At 37.2% G+C, this 16416-nt stretch overlaps 1 protein-coding gene across 1 annotated transcript in view; it reads left to right on the top strand.

Moving 5' to 3' along the window:
* Positions 1 to 572: 572 nt before the first annotated feature.
* Positions 573 to 16416, top strand: part of PI15 (peptidase inhibitor 15) — a 30069-nt gene continuing 14225 nt past the window's right edge. The window contains exon 1 of the mRNA XM_007185071.2: positions 573 to 845. Coding sequence (XP_007185133.1) covers positions 573 to 845 — 273 coding nt within the window. The remainder of the gene's footprint in view (positions 846 to 16416) is intronic.

Raw genomic sequence — 16416 nt, 5'->3', positions numbered from 1 at the left:
GCTCAACAAGTTTATTTTGCATGCATTGCTTTTAAAGTAGCTCACATTTTAATTTTTTTAGGAATGAGATTGGATTATTATAACTTCTTTTTTGTATCTGTTCTATTACTTGGCGTCCATCTATGTCTGGGGGACATTATCAGCACATTCTCTGTTATTACCTGTGATGCATTTTTCCTTTTCACTCTCAAGATGAATTTCAATTCCTAAAGATTTCCCTCTGAAAATAAATATGCAGTAATGCATTCTGTGGCTCAGGCGTTTGGGGTAAATGGCTCACATTCATTTTAGGGTTAATAGCCATGCTGTTTAATTTTCTCTAGTTATAGGAAGTTCCTCTTAGGGGACTGCCTCATAACACCAAGTAAAATGTATAGAGACCACTACAGGTTGTCTTCTAGGCTTTAGTACAGCATTTGCTTGGATTTTTTGAAGAAAGTCAAATCAAGCAATGATTTTGTAAATTCGTACCCTCTGGCCCTATTTTTTTTTTTTTTTCCCTTTCATAGACCCTAACTCTACTTTTCTGCTTTAAGGCAAACTCTGTGGCCTCTCTCTCTCCACCTCTCAAAATGATAGCAATCTCTGCCATCAGCAGTGCACTCCTGCTCTCCCTTCTCTGTGAAGCAAGTGCCGCCGTCTTACTCAATTCCACTGACTCATCCCCGCCAACCAATAATTTCACTGATATTGAAGCAGCTCTAAAAGCACAGCTAGATTCTGCGGACATCCCCAAAGCCAGGCGGAAGCGCTACATTTCGCAGAATGACATGATCGCCATTCTTGATTATCATAACCAAGTTCGGGGCAAAGTGTTCCCACCAGCAGCAAACATGGAATATATGGTAAGACAACCTTGTTTTCTTTGAATTCTGGGTGAGGACGCTTTACTTAAATTGTACATTAGGAGAATCTAAAGAATTCATATGTTAAGGGATATGGGGTTTTTTTACACTTTTTAACTTAGGGAATGTTCTTAAGTGTCTGGTAAACTTAAGTACTGTTCCATCATATAATTAAAAGGGAGGAAAGGGATCTAATTTTTTTGTGTGAGTTCCATAACCATTAATGAATCAGGTCTTATATAAGAAAGAGGTAAAGAGTGGGGTGTGATGACTGATCACATTTGGAAGGTCCACTTTAAAAAAAAATTCACATGGAACTTTTTCTGTGCTTTGTTTATCTAATAGTCATATTTATCAGCTAAAATATTTTTTGAAAATAATTTTTTTAAATTATAGGTTTCATGTGCATGAATTATTCTCTTGGTAGGTGTCTCTTCCCTTTCTTGGACAAAGCTCTTCCTGACACTAATCTATTTGTATTCTCAGAGAACATGCTGACTTTTTCCTCCTTGTGATTTAATGTTTTGTCGTTCAGATAACAGTGAAGTCAGCACATTTGCACACTGTTCCAACTTGCCATGAACACATTCTTTGCTCTCTCTTAAAAATAAAAAATAGGCTCTCTGTGTCTAAATCATTTTACTTGGAAAGTTTTCTTAAAAAGTTGGTATTAAAAGGATAGATGTCTTTTTAAAGTTTCTTTGTTTTGGGTTTTGAATTTATACGTTATGGTTTAACTTCCAGCACCTTCCAAGAGCACAGCTTGGAGCCTGTTTAAGGCAATGAAGACCACCAGTATGGTATTTCTAAGTTGGGGTGGGTATGGCAGTACCATTAACAACTCTCTGTAAGTGCTGACCTAAAATTTGAGGATTTCTGTCAGATTCTAAATTTATCTATTTTATTTAAATAAGCTTTTAAAGTTTGGCTAATTGTAGATAACAGTGTCACAAGAAAAATAAAGACTTGCCAAAGTAAGAGTCATGGTTCATAGAAGTACAATTTAGACTCTATGAAAGTGCATTTTTCTAGGATTTTTAAATGAAAGTGGAAAAGAAGATGTCATCAGTCCTGGTGTATGAGGGGCAATATAGTCTCATGATTAAGAATATGGAGTCTGGAATCTAAATGTTTGGGTTCAAACCCCAGTCCTGGAATATAAGCTGAGTGAATTCATTACTTAATTGTGTTTTATTTTCATCATCTCTAATATGAGGATAAAGGTGGTATCTGCCATATGGGGTTGTTATGAGGAATGTATGGAGTTAAGGAGTAGAACAATTAGACCAGAGCCTACAGAGCAATAGTGTTCAATAAATGTTAGTTTTTATGGGTTTCTGTGAGCTTATTGTGAAAGTGCCCAGTGAAAACCTGTTCAAGATCTAAAAATAGGAACAATTACTCACATTGAGCAGGTGTTTCTAGAAGGTGATGCCCAGGTATAGAAAGGAGAGGAACAAACATGTTTTCAAACATCATGCATTATGAGAGAAATATGCATACGATTCTATGTGAGCTCAAAAAGGTATGCTATCCAGACTGCAGGTTTAGGGAATACTTCCTGGCGGCAATCACATAGCTATGCAGACTAAGGTGAGGATCAAGGCAAATGAACCGGCTTTGGAGAGGACTTCATGTGGGGTGAAATCCTAACTCTGCTGCATACTTTGTGGCCTTGTGCAAGTTACTTAATATGCATTAGACTCAACTTCCTTCTCTGTGAAATGTGAACAATAATTTATATGATAACCAATCAATATATAATGCAATTTATTATTTCAATAATATTGATGGAAGAGGGATCATCATGAATAATATGTGGGGTACAACGCAGTAGAAATATATTTTAAAAAGCCACATTTTTCTAGTTATAGTTTTCCCCACTGATCAAGAATTAATTCATTCCACATGCATTTATTAAATTGTTTCTATGTGCCAAGGACTTGGCTAATTGTTTCCATAGATGATCTCATTTGATAGCTCACAGTCTCCCTGTGAGGTTAAGATTTCGATCCTCAATTTACCAATGAAATCACTTAGACACAGAGAAGTTAATGACTAGGTGAAGGTGGTTTGGATAATGAACGGTATCATTGGAATTAGAATTAAGGTCTGTGTAATTTCAAAACCTATGCTTGTCTTGGGGAGCATCTCTTCATTTGCTAGATCGAGCAAATACTACATTGGGGGAAACTGCTGGAGATGTCAGGACATTTCTGTTTCCTTCTTTGCAATGCCAGCTGAAACCATATAGTTTTCATATTCTATTTGTCATTCCTTTCTTATTATTTGCTTTTCAAATATGGGAGCTACTACATAATGATTTATTTTGTAAGAAACAGGAACAGTGCTTGTTATATAGTAAATGCTTTATAAATCCTTCTTCACTTAGTAAAGTTAATGAGAAACAGTAGTCAGAATATTAAGCTCTATAAAGTAACATTGTCTCAAATTATCATGTAAATACTGCATATACTTCATCACACATGTATCTATTCACTTAATATTTATTGAGCACTTACTATATGTTAGGTACTATTCTAAGAACCCATTATAAATTCATGAATAAAATAGACAATCCTTGGCCTCCTGGGTGGGCAATCAGGCAATAAACAAGATAAATAAATTACATAGTATGTTGGAAGGTGATAAGGTTATGAAGAAAAAGCAGGTTGAGGCTGGGACATTTGATAGTGTGGTCAGGGGAGGGCTCCCTGAGATGTCCTGGAGGAAGGTAAGGGAGTAAGCCACACTGATAGATGAGGGAAGACCATTCCAGACAGAGGGAAGAGAGTGGGCAAACTCCCTGAGGTGGGGGGAGAGGAACAGATTAATTCAGTTAGAAAAATGTGCTCAATTTAGTGAAATCCTAAGTCTCTGTGAGTAAATTGACCAACTGAAATAATTCATTGGATCCCTCATGCAGACTCAGAGAAACTTTGAGAGAAATAAAATCTATCAGGTCAGAGCAGGAATGTCAGTGAGTTTAACCTCCAGGCCAGGTGAAAAATATAGATCTCAGTTGAAGACTGTTACTTTTATTTTAATTTGTTTAACATTGCTTTGGATTGTGAACAATTCGAAAGTGAGTCCAATTCCTAACCTCAAATATGGACCTCAAAACTTAGGACACTTACCTCAGTATGGCTACCAGCCCTGTGTTCAAACTGTCCCCATCAGTGGGTGATATCGCCATGGGAGCCTCATAGAAGATGGTCTTCAGCTCAGGGCTCTTTCTATTTTTTTAAAAAATTAATTTTTATTGGAGTACGGTTGCTTTACAATGTTGTGTTAGCCTCTACTGCACAACAAAATGAATCAGCCATACACATACAGATAACCCCTCCCTTTTGGACTTCCCTCCCATTTAGGTCACCACAGTGCATTAGGTAGAGTTCCCTGTGCTATACGGTATGTTCCCATCAGTTGTCTACTTTATACATAGTATCAATAATATATATGTATCAATCCCAGTCTCCCAATTCCTCCCACCCCACCCCTTTCCCCCTTGGTATCAGGGCTGTTTCTAATTGCACCAGCCTGATTTGCAATCCCCTTCATTCACAACTTTACTCTCTGAGCCTTTTCCCATGCCATTTCCTCACCTTCTAATGTCTCCTCCTTAACTTATTCCAATATTTATAATCCTACCCTTCAAGTTTTATGTAAGAATGTTGTGTCCTTCATTGATATTTCTTACATTCACAGCCATATTTGATTTCTCCTTCTTTTGAACCACCGTAACCTATTATGTTTATCACACTGCTCTTATTAAAATCAGACTCAATTTATAGTTATTTGTATATTTCTTGCAATCTTCCTAATTTTAAGCTTTCAGGCTGCTCAGTCTATGTTTATTCACCTTTGTATAACTATTTTTTTGTGAAATTTCTTGTGTATAGACAGTAATCAACCATTATTTGGTGAATTTGAAATCCCTATGAATTGTTACATGTTTATAACTTGAATCAATTTTGATATTATTATTTATATTTAAAGTTCACTCATCATTTATAATAACATTTTATCCTGTGCACCTAAAATGCAAAAGAAGTTTTTCAAAATTCTAAAAAAAAAAAGCTGCTTAAAATTAGATGATTTTATCCTCTTTAAGTACTTGGTTATGTTAGTGTATGCTTGAGTAAATTAAGTGGGCACGATTTGAACACTAGAGTGTTGACATTCATATTTTAGTGTATAATATCTTCTTTGGGTATATTGGCCATGATTTTAGTAAAAAACTCGTACTTAGAAGTATTTAATTTTCCAAACACTGTATCCTTTCAAAAAATAATAATATAGATAGTGCTTAAGATATGCAAGTCAAACTCTTGGCTTCTGTTCTACAATTAGTTTATTGACAAATTTCCATAGCTCCTTGGACACCAGCTGTTTTTCATTCTTCCTAAGGGCAACATAAACCATGACTCTAAACCGCAGACCACACTAGTTTCTTAGAATAAGAATCATTCCCTAAAAGAATGAAATTACAAGACTCACACATGAAGTAAAATTTGTAAGATATTTCTTGAATTTAAGGCAACTGAATTAATTAATTTAAAAAAAATTTGAAGTCCTTCTGTAAGAGGATGAGATCCAAAGATAACAGAAATCTTTGTATTTAAACTGTAAACAAAACAGGAAAAACAAGCAGGAAAAAAACCCCAACAAAACCTTAGACACATAATTCAGTATAAGACACTGCTGTGTAAGACTGATGTAATAAAAGAGTACAGACCAAAATACCATGGAGAAATCAAAGAAAGAAGAGGTAATCTCTAGCTGGCAAAATCATGAAAGGCTGCTTAGAGGAAGGGTATTTGAGATAGATGCTCAGGAAAGGGTAGGATTGGATGTTATAGTAGGTAAAGCAATGAATGAACAAAATCTCCAGGAGGGAAAAAGCATAACACATTAGCCATGTTTTCAAGGATTTTGAGAAAAGACTGAGGATCATTTAATACAAGAGCAATTAGGGAGGCCATGGTTGTTTTAGAGCAGGGTCAGAGGTGCATATGAGAAAGATGGCACTATCAATTGATGGAGTTTAAATTGGCTGTGAAGGTGACCCAAGAGGTGGCAACCACTGAATCAGCAGAGCCATTCTTTTAGTCAAAGGTAAGGAGGAGCTGGACACCTACACCTACCACAGTGGCAGGTATGAACAGTTAATGGAAGTAGTTCATGAGAACACGTGATAGCCATCTTCATAGATGGTAGAGAATGGTGGAAAGACAGGTAGGGGACAGTGTGAAGATAATGATAGATATGAACTGAACAACTTAAAACTGAAAAAAAAATGTGTAATGTAATTTCAAGAAGGCAAAATAGCTATATTGATAATATGGCCTATTTCATTTGTTTGGTGCCTGCAAATATTATTTGCAGAGCTAAGGGAATAAGTCTCCTATACTTTTCTGGAAAAGAGAAAAATACTAGTTACCAAGTCACAGCAGGTAGTAAAGTTGCAGAAAGCATGACTCAAATGAATGAATGGAGAATAGATTAATCTGTCTTCAGAAATAGCCAATAAAGTATTTGCCTACAGTAATTTATGTCTTGAGAATAAGGAAAAATTTGGATTTTGTTTATTTGGGCTTTGTGTGTAAGAGAATGTAGATAATGTAAAAGACTCTTTTTTTTTTTTTTTTATTCATAGTTGACAAAACACTTGTGATGTCTATCCTTATCGTTTTTTTAAATGAAACCATATACTGTACCAGATGGCACATTTCCTCTCATTTGGGAAGGATAACTCAATTTTCTTCTTATAAACATGAGAAATTTGATGTGTCTAACCTAAATTTTTTCAATGAATGCTTTTATGACCACTAGAAAGCCTCCTGAGAACACTGCCAGCCAGCAGGGAACTGAGAAAGATTGCTGACAGGAAGGCATTTCTCCAGCACATTTGGAACTCCACATTCCTGTTCTCCTACATGTAGAACCTTTTAAGTGTCTTGGCTTCAAATGGAGACTGGGCACATTTTGTATGAATTTTCTGCCAAGGTGCATGTTGCGTAGTATTACTTACTTAGTATTGCTTATATATGAATGTTTAGCTCTCCACTTATGGAGCCAGCTGAAGGTAAGGACATTTTGTTTGTGATTGTTTTGAGTACAGGCTCTTAAGATGTGCAAATGTAAAAACATTAACATGATGTGATTCAGAACCTCACCATTAGTTGGTAGAAGGAAGAGCTTTGAATCACGCATAGGCTACATATATATCGACCGTATTTCCTAGTATTCAACACTGCTTTTTTGGTGGCAAATAATATTTGACCATATGCAATGGTATAGAAAATTTTATTATATTCCTGCTGACTATTTATAGAACCTAGCAGCATATCTATCCCACAGAGAACACTCAGTAAAAATCTGTGGAACAACTGAATGAAGTCTTTTAACCTTTGCTGGGCATTCCATGTAAAGAACACGTGGCTATGGTGCTCTGGTGGGCAGGGGTCACTCAATATTCAATCACTCATTCCACAGTATTTATTCATGTGCCTGGCATTGTGCTGAGGGATTCAGCAGGGAGCAAAAAGACATTTCTTGATAGGAAGTACTGTGAATGGATGAGTAAGTGGGCAAAGCAGTGAGCTGTGTGCTACAGTAGAATAAATACAGGTGCTTTGGGATCACATGGGGCATATCTGGCCCAGACTTGGACTGGGGGTAGAGACGCAGGGAAGGCTTCCAAAAGGAAACGATTTCAAATATTAAATATGAAAAATAAATAAAAGTCATACAGGCAGGAGTTGGAAAGAGGGAGTATGTGGTAGGTGGGGAAGGGTGTTCTGGGAAGGTGCATGGTACCTTGAAGGCATAGGTGAAATTCAGTGTGGCTTGGATGTAGAGGATAAAAGAAAAAGTGATGTTTGATGAGGCTGGGAAGGCAAGCAGAAGCTTGTTTGAGTTTTATTCTAAGATTAAGGGAAGTGGTTGAAGGTTTTCAGTTGTGTAATTAATTTGCCTTCAGAAAGGTCATTCTGGCTACAGGTTGAGAAAGGGATTGGAGACAGGCAGAAGTAATGGCACAGTCAAGAGACTGTTATAAGAGCCTGGACGAGAGATAATTGAAGCCTCAATGACATTTAAGGTCATAGGGATGTGACAAAATGAATTTGGGGATCAAATCAGTAGGAGTAAGTGATTTATATGAGGAAGTGGCATGAGGATGTATATGATGGAGAAGCCAAGGAAGATGCCTCCATTTTTGACTAGGACAATTGGGTTTCCCTGAGTTGGAGAACACAAAATAAAGGGCAGGTTTCTGGTAGTCATTAAGTAGCGGAAGGTTTATCATCCAGGGTACACATCTACAGAGGTTGAAAAAAGTAGGTAGTGTGTGGGAGGGAACATTCTTTCAATACAAAGAATTTTGGTTGGGAATATGCTTTGGTAATCAGAATGGACCACTTTACATAATGGGGTAGGGTAGTGTCATGGAGACAGCATGGATGCTTGATTTTATGTCTGGGAATCTACTCAAGAATTTTTGCAAGAAAGTTTCATGTATCTTTTAAAAATAATTTTTTTTTTTTTTTTTTTTTTTTTTTAGAATCAGTGCTGAGACTTAAATCAACATGACTCCAAATCTATTTCAGGGGCCTAGATAGCACCAGGTCCACCTAGTCTTCTGACACACTCAGGATAAGGTTTTTCTGGAAACTAATCAAAGGACTTCAGAAAAATCGAAGTTGACTAGTCTGGCTGGTCTGGTGTCCTGAATTTAGTATATCTGAAAACCATTGAATAGTCAGTCAATGGCCATTAAATGGTTATGAACTTGAGATGTTTAATTGTCTATGAGAATTTCTGAAGAATGGCATGGGAAGAAGGCAGGGAAGATAAAGACTAACAGCTTAAAATATTCAAGAGAAATGTTTGGCATAAGATACATCATGGACTGAGGTTTGGAGGGGTATGATTTGAATGCTTCCAGTCTACATTACCCATAGAGTCTAAAATCAGGTACCAAGCATTTTTTTGACACAAATATGGAAGAATGCCCCCAAAGTTGTGTGTTTAGACTAAACTTCATGACTCTTAAAATTTCACATCACATACTCCAAACTGAAACAGTCCAGGAATGTTGCTTAAGGGCGCAATACTTTTTTACCCTACAAAGTGCATCAAATTCACATTTCATAATTTCATTAAATATGAACATTCTACCAAATCTGTCTCTGCATTCCAGTGAGATCATGTTTTCAGCAAGCAGTAAGTAGGCAGAAAGGCATTTGAATTCTTCTAAGTGGGCAACAGCAAGGTATGGGGTTTGCATGTGTCTCACAAAATAGTTTAACAATCAAGAAGTCAGTTTTTAGCTGATTGTAACACTGAGTTGGTGAAAAAAATTAACCACACATGAAAATGTCTTCCTGGCATATAACTACAGTATTAAATGATAGCTGGTGGGTATTAATTTCCCGGGAAAGGAGAACTGTTGCTAGAATCCATCAACAAATGGTCTTAAAATTTATAGATAAAACATATGTTAAAGAGGGATTTAAGGAGGGGAATTAATAGGTTTTGAAACCTCTGAAATGTTCTCTAATTTTTATCTTCCACTGTCTGATGTTATGTTGCCCGGAAGCAAGTTCCTTGTTATCTATACACAGTTCTGTTTCTGATTAGTTTGTTGCTTCGGGGTTTGTCTGTTTTCACTTTATCTGATTGCCTGCTAAGTTGAGATTAAAGCTTGATGTGTCTCAAACTTCAGGCTGCCAGATAAGGTGATCAAAAGTGCACCTCTCATTACCTCTCACTTTAGGCATCTTTCTAGTTCGCAGACACCACCACTCTTCCAGTGCCTGATCTTCCAATAATAATAGCGCTTACCATTCTGTACACCCTGCCCTGCTAGAGCTGTGCTAAATTCTCTTCAATCACTATCTTGCCTAACTTTCACAACAGTCTCGTGAGATGGGGACAATTTTCCTCATTTAGAGACAGGAAATTTGAAGTTTGGAGAGCGTAAGTAGCTTCCCCCAGGTCCCAGAGCAAGTAAATCAAAATGATGAGAAAGCAGTTCTGTATGACAACAAAGCCCATGCTTTGAAAGACTGTACAATACAAACTCCCTTCCATGAGTTCATCTCCTGCTCTTGAGCCCACTCCACATGCATTTTTATCAGAGGACATCGCTGAATATTAGAAAGTATCTCTTCGTATGGAATCAAATCTTGCTTCCTGAACTCTTTCTAACCTTGGCAACCACATAGGAAAACTCTGTATTATGATAGTATTTCAAGTCTTTGAAGCCTGTGAGCATCTATGCCTTAATCCTTTGTCCCCCAGTCACCCAGCTCTTTCTAAGCCTCCAGCCCTTTTGTGTGAAATACCTGTACACACCACCACCTCTTGCAACCAGAGTATGGCCAGCGTAAGGAAGGTGGCACAAAGATATTTGCTTTCTGAAAATCTTGGAAAAGGTAAGAAGTTGTGCCATGAAGGGAATGGAAAATCAAGTCCCTCTCCGCCCCCCATGCTACCTCTTACATTACACATACACACAGGAATGGTGCCAGTTCGATCATCTTGGGATCTGCAAGCAGTGTGGCTCTGAGCAAAGAATGCCTTTCACCAGGCTCTTGTCCTTGTTTGGGTTCCAACATGTGTGTGCTGTTCTGACAGTGAGGTGCCTGGAATTGACGTGACCCAGCCAGCACAGAGTAGCGATGACAAATGATTCTCCATTTGTCCTACTTCTGTGGACGCATCTTACATTGGGTTGGCAGATAGGTAGCGTGTGCTCCTGTTGAGTCATATCAAATTCTCATGAACTAAGTGGCTTGTAGATCAAATGTGTGTTTTAAATACAGATGCAATGTTATTATGGAAAAGGATTGCCTTACTTTTAAATTTTTTTCTTTTTTCCCCCCCCAAATTTTGGATTCTCAGAAAGTTATGTACATGTTACTTCTTATATCTCAGTTAATAAAGCCATTTAGAGTTCCCTTGATTTCTGAATAAGGACCATGAATCTCATCTGTTCTCTCTATTCATATCCATGTCACCACGGACTACATGTTCCCTTCTGGAATTGTCACTCTCAGAATGAATGATGTTGTCTTATTTGCACAGCAACATACAGGACAGTTGCTTTACCTCTCTCACCTGTAATTCTGTCTTCCACAAATGCACAGAGCAAACCCTCATAGCGCTTAGCAGCCAGTGTCTGTGACAGCCCAGACATTTTCCTGATGGAATGCTATTTTTAATTTTTATCGCATCTTGGATCAACAGTATACCAGAGCTGAGAGGAAGGATACTGATGTAAGTGCTTATAAATGAAAACTAACTTCCAGAAATGCCCCCTTCTTCCTAAACCTCTTCTGTGGTGTGAGTATGGGGGGGGTGAGTAGGGCTGGGGTAAGAGAGGGGAGGCCCCAAGTCCTCGGCAATCAGAATGACACTCCACCAAATAAGCTGTAGACAATTATTTCTTACCAGAAGAGCACAGAACCACTTTGTAAGCACACATTCAAGGTCTCCAACTCTGAAATTTTGCTTCACTAGGTCCAGTTCCCTTGGAGATCCTGCAATGATTTTCCAGGTGAGAACTCTATAACGTGCTTTAAGAATATTTTATATCATGATTCAGGACACAAAACTGAGCTGAGGAAGATATTTTTTGGCTCAAGTATCCATTTATTTATCAAGAGACTATATACTGAAAGAATTAATATGTTAAACCAAAAGAATTATTCCAGTGATAATTTCTATATTATTACAAAATTTCACTTGCATATTCACTCAGCACTCGTTTTCAGAAGACACCTTGTGGTTACTGTGGGTGAGCTACAGATGTCTGCATTGTGGAACAACACTTAATTGGGAATTTACATGATTGACTAAGGACACTTCTAAAGAAGCAAACTTTTAAGTAGCACACTTTTTTGGAAGTGGCTTTATAAAACATGTTACATACATTATATATGGGTAATGGATAATGTATTACACACTAATTAATTTATATACACTTGCCATAATTTATTTACAATTATTCACTATTTATTTGGTAGTGCGTTAATTGCCTGTCTCTTTCCTAAACTGTAAAGCAGAGTCCGTGTCAGTCTTGCTGACTGTTGAATTCCCAGTACCCAATACGGCGCAGCCCTCCCAATAAGTAGTCAATTACTAGCTGCCTAGATTAACGAATTATCTAGGATTCTATTGGTTGATCTGGAAATTTGCATTTCTTGCATTTTCCATTGTTGATAACGAAACAGCAGTCTCCATCTGGTAAGTTCGGTGTAAGGAGATTTGGGGCCAGGACAGTTCCAGAGTCACTCTTTCTTGCCACCATCCTTGTGTATTAAGATCACACATGTACATAAGTGTGATGGTGACAATGATACCTCCCATCGGAGTTCATAAACTGTAGGCCCATTAACCATTCCAATTAGTAGTCATGTTTAATTTGCTCTGCAAGTGTTGAACTGTAGAGAATTTTACATTTAAAAGGCTTTTTGGCAACATGTAGAAGTGGATACATTTCACATATACATCAGGATTCCTAGATTATCCTGAAAAGTTTTAAGGTTTAGAGACATTGTGCCCACTTCCTACTTGTCAGCAATTGGTTAAAAAGGAATAGCCTCTTTGGGTGGGGTAAAATTCCCTCATTTCCAAGTCTCTCTCTGTCTCTCTGTCTCTCTCTCTCTTTCATATAACTGTTCAGATGTCAAGCAGCAGTTGCATTTTGTCATCTTACACCCAATACTCATTTTCATTACTAGACCAACCCCCAACCTAATCAGTTGAGTTTGATTATATTTAAATAGCACTTTGGTATTTTCAAAGAACTTGACTGAGGTATAGATTGAGCCGTGCATAGATTAAAGCACTGAAAAATTTTTTCCTTTATTTCCTAATCACCAATCCTGTTTAAATAATCTTACCTCAAATTCTGAATATTTTTCTTTTATCCATGCCTTCCTTAATTTATATATTAAGGCTTTATATATATGAAACACTCCCTCAGCTAGGAGTCTCTTTCAATAATCCAGATAACAAGTGATGGTGGCTTCACTCAAGGTGGTGGTAATAATGATGATGATCAGTGGCTATATTCTGGATAGACAGGATTTTGATGGCAGGATCAACAAGATTTGCTGATAGAGCGTATAAAGATTATTAAGCAAAGAAAGAGTAAAGATGGCTATGGACTTTTTGGCCTGAGCAACTACAAAAGCAATTGGTAAACTTTTTCTGTAAAGGACCAGATGGTAAATATGTTTAGCTTTGCAGACCTTGTGGTCCGTGCTGCCACTGTAACACAGAAACAGCTATAGGTAACATATAAGTAGGCAATGGGATAGATTTGGTGACCCCTGAACCAGAAGAAAAAGGGTAACGCCATCCACTGATGGGAGGAAGACTGTAGGAGTAGCTGGTTAGAGTGTAGGGAGTGGCAGTAGGGTTGTGGATACTGGAACTCAATTTTGGACTTGTTAAGTAGAGGTTTAAAGTGGATAGATGGATAAATCAGTCTGGAATTCAGTGGGGAGGTCTATAGATATAATTTGGAAGGATACCACCAGCTTATAAATAGTATTTCAATGTGTGAGACTGGATGTGATTACCTAGGCAGTGAATTGATGAAACAGAAGAGAGAGAGAGGGAGAGAGAGACAGAGAGACAGACAGACAGACAGAAAGACAGACAGAGACATGGCTTGAACCCTGGGAACCCTCCAGCATGCACAGGTTAGGGAGATGAGGAAGAATCAGCAAACATATGGAGAAAAACAAGGCAGCAGCCAGAGAAAAACAAGGCAAGGGTGGGGTCATGAAATCAGGGGATGGAAGTGGGTCCAGGAGGAGCAAGTGGTCAGGCATTCTAAAAGCTGCTGATAGAACAAATAAAATAGTGACCAGGAAATGACCATTTATGATATTGATGTGAGCAATTGAGGTAGAGTGGAGGTAGCGGGAGGAACCTGCCTGGGGTGGGCTCAAGAGTAGAAGAAGAAAAACTGAAAATTCTCTGTTAAGACTACACTCGAGAAATTTCATTGTAAAAGGGAGAAGAGGAATGGTGCATTGGCAGACGAAGCTGAATAGGGGTCAAGAGAAGTCCTTTTGTGTTTGTTTTTAAGAATTTTATGCTGCTGGCAATGATCCAGTTCAGAATTCCTCTAAAAAAGTACACTTTTACGTCTTCTTTTTATAGAAATTTACCTTTCCCACCTACATGAAAGGTAGCACTCATCTTACCTGAGGAAAGTCTTCAATATTTTCGTTTAAACATTTAAAAAATGCTTAGGACCCCACGTTGATACTTTGTGATATAATGTGATCCCATATTTATGGTCATTTTTGAGGCTTGCGGGAGTTTTTTTAAAATCAAGTTCCTTAACTAGTTCTCTTTTAAAGTATAATCGGTTTAATATCATTTAATTAATCTAATTAGTGCCCCCAATTTCCCAGGGGAAATCCTTTTCTCTTCCTGTGCCGCACCCCACCCCCTCCAGTCTTACCAAGGCCCATTCTTCCCTCCCGTCTGGTTTAACACTGGGTCATATATTCAGCTCTCAGTTTCCTTTATTGGCACTTCACAAGCATTTCCACCGAAAGGGAATAAACCCCACTTTCAAAACAAAACCACAACGATGCCCATGAAGTGTTTTTAAAAGCTTCTGGCAGCCCTCAGGGAAAATAATTTTGTCATCACTTAATATCTTTTTAATGGCTCTTTCTCACTTCTATAAGTCAGCACTGCTTTCCCAGTCTAACCCAGAAAAAGAACAAAGAGCCCCAGCTGAGTTATTTTTAAAAGCCAAAAACTTGTCTATCTAAACTGCCTTCACTTTTTATCTAAATATATGAGAAATGACCACATGTCAGTCCAAGAAAATAAGTGTCTATACGACATGCCATACTGTTTCCAATGCCATTGCTATCATAGTATCCAAGACAATAACCAATTTAGAAATGTGTCTTCAAAAACTCAGTGTGATAGTTTTGTTTTTTAGTATTTTATGTCTTTGAAGGTGGTTTCCATGTGCAGAACAGATTTTTTAAGAGGTCATTTTCAAATTTAACATTTCTTGTTCTCCTCTAATTTAGCTTCATTTACATATATTTTTGTTCTATTCAGAAATCTAGCAAGTTTTGACAATCGCATTTGTTTAATGTTTGTTACTACTTACAAACCTAATTAATTTAAATTTTAAGCTGCATTTATAGATTTAACATATTTGACCTTTAGTACTTCAATTGGCTTATTGAAAATAATTTCCATATATTTAAATGTCTTAAAAGCCTAAGCAATACAGTGACTCTTAAGTTCTAAATTTTGCAATACTGTTTAAAAATTATAACAAGATTTTCTTAAAATTTTTAACTTAAAACCACAAATATAAATAATTATTGATATATTTTATGTTGAAATTACAAGGCTAACCTATTGCTTTAATAACCTGTTGCCATATTCTCTGAACCACTATATTAATAATATCAAATATGTACAGGTTCGTTACCTAGAAATATTTATCCTTTTTAACACCTTATATTTAATTCTTTCAAACACTTCTACATTTCTTTCTTACGTTTGGAATTAAAAGATGTTACCCACTTGAAGAAAAACAGTATGTCATATCAAACAATGTTGGGGATATAGTCTCAAGTAATTTTCAGGGTTGCCTTTCAGTTGGTCTACATTTCTTACTGTCCAGAGATAGTGACTGGGGTTTAAGAAGGGAGTTTCGGATGTCCTGGTGCCCACTGTGTTGTGGGTAACAAAACTTAAGGAAATGGCTGATAAAACAACCTCTTCTTTGGGCTGGATCATATCACTCTCTAATTCTTCAACTTATGGAAGTCAGTGATTCTCTCCCATGCTGAGGCATTCTTTGACTCAATTTTGTATTTCTTTGGCTTAACCTCTGAAGACCTCTGGACCTGAGGAGGGTCTGCATTCTTTTCATGTCCCTCCTATCTCTTAGAGCCACACTCTTCTAGCTATGGAAATGACATCAGTTTGAATTCTGGATGTTTCTCATGGCTTAATCAGACTATGTGGTTTCCACAGAGAAGGTGCTACATTTATTTATAAGCAGAGTAGTTCATGGTAAACGTTTTAGTCCAGAGCTAAATCAGTCAGTTGACAAGCTGACCAACTAAATGGCTCACAACAGCAAAGAATGGAAGAAAACCGTGTGGAGCGATAGGGCACATATAGAGGCTCATGCATGCTCTGACACCGTTTTAAGCCATCTTTACTTTGTGAGTTATTTAATAATAAAATCTAACTTCTACTAGCTCCTGTAAATGTTTTTTTGTCTCCATGCATAATTTTCTTAATTTTTGCCTAATCTTTGGAAGGCATGATAAGATTTTAAGTGTTCACAACTCAGTTATCTGTGAAAGTATTTTATCCATTTCGAGGGACAAGAGCTAGAAATACAGAATTCGAGGCTATTAGCTGCATAAAAGCTGAATAAATATAAGGTGTTTAGCATTTCTAACAAATGATAATAATATGTTGCGTATTTGCTAGTCATTCCATAGAATGTTAAGTAAGTACACACCTGTGACCTTTCTTCTTTTGCTGT

Source organism: Balaenoptera acutorostrata, chromosome 17 (genome assembly GCF_949987535.1).
Source record: "Balaenoptera acutorostrata chromosome 17, mBalAcu1.1, whole genome shotgun sequence".
Classification (NCBI taxonomy): Eukaryota; Metazoa; Chordata; class Mammalia; order Artiodactyla; family Balaenopteridae; genus Balaenoptera; species Balaenoptera acutorostrata.
This window is presented reverse-complemented; position numbering and strand designations above follow the sequence as displayed.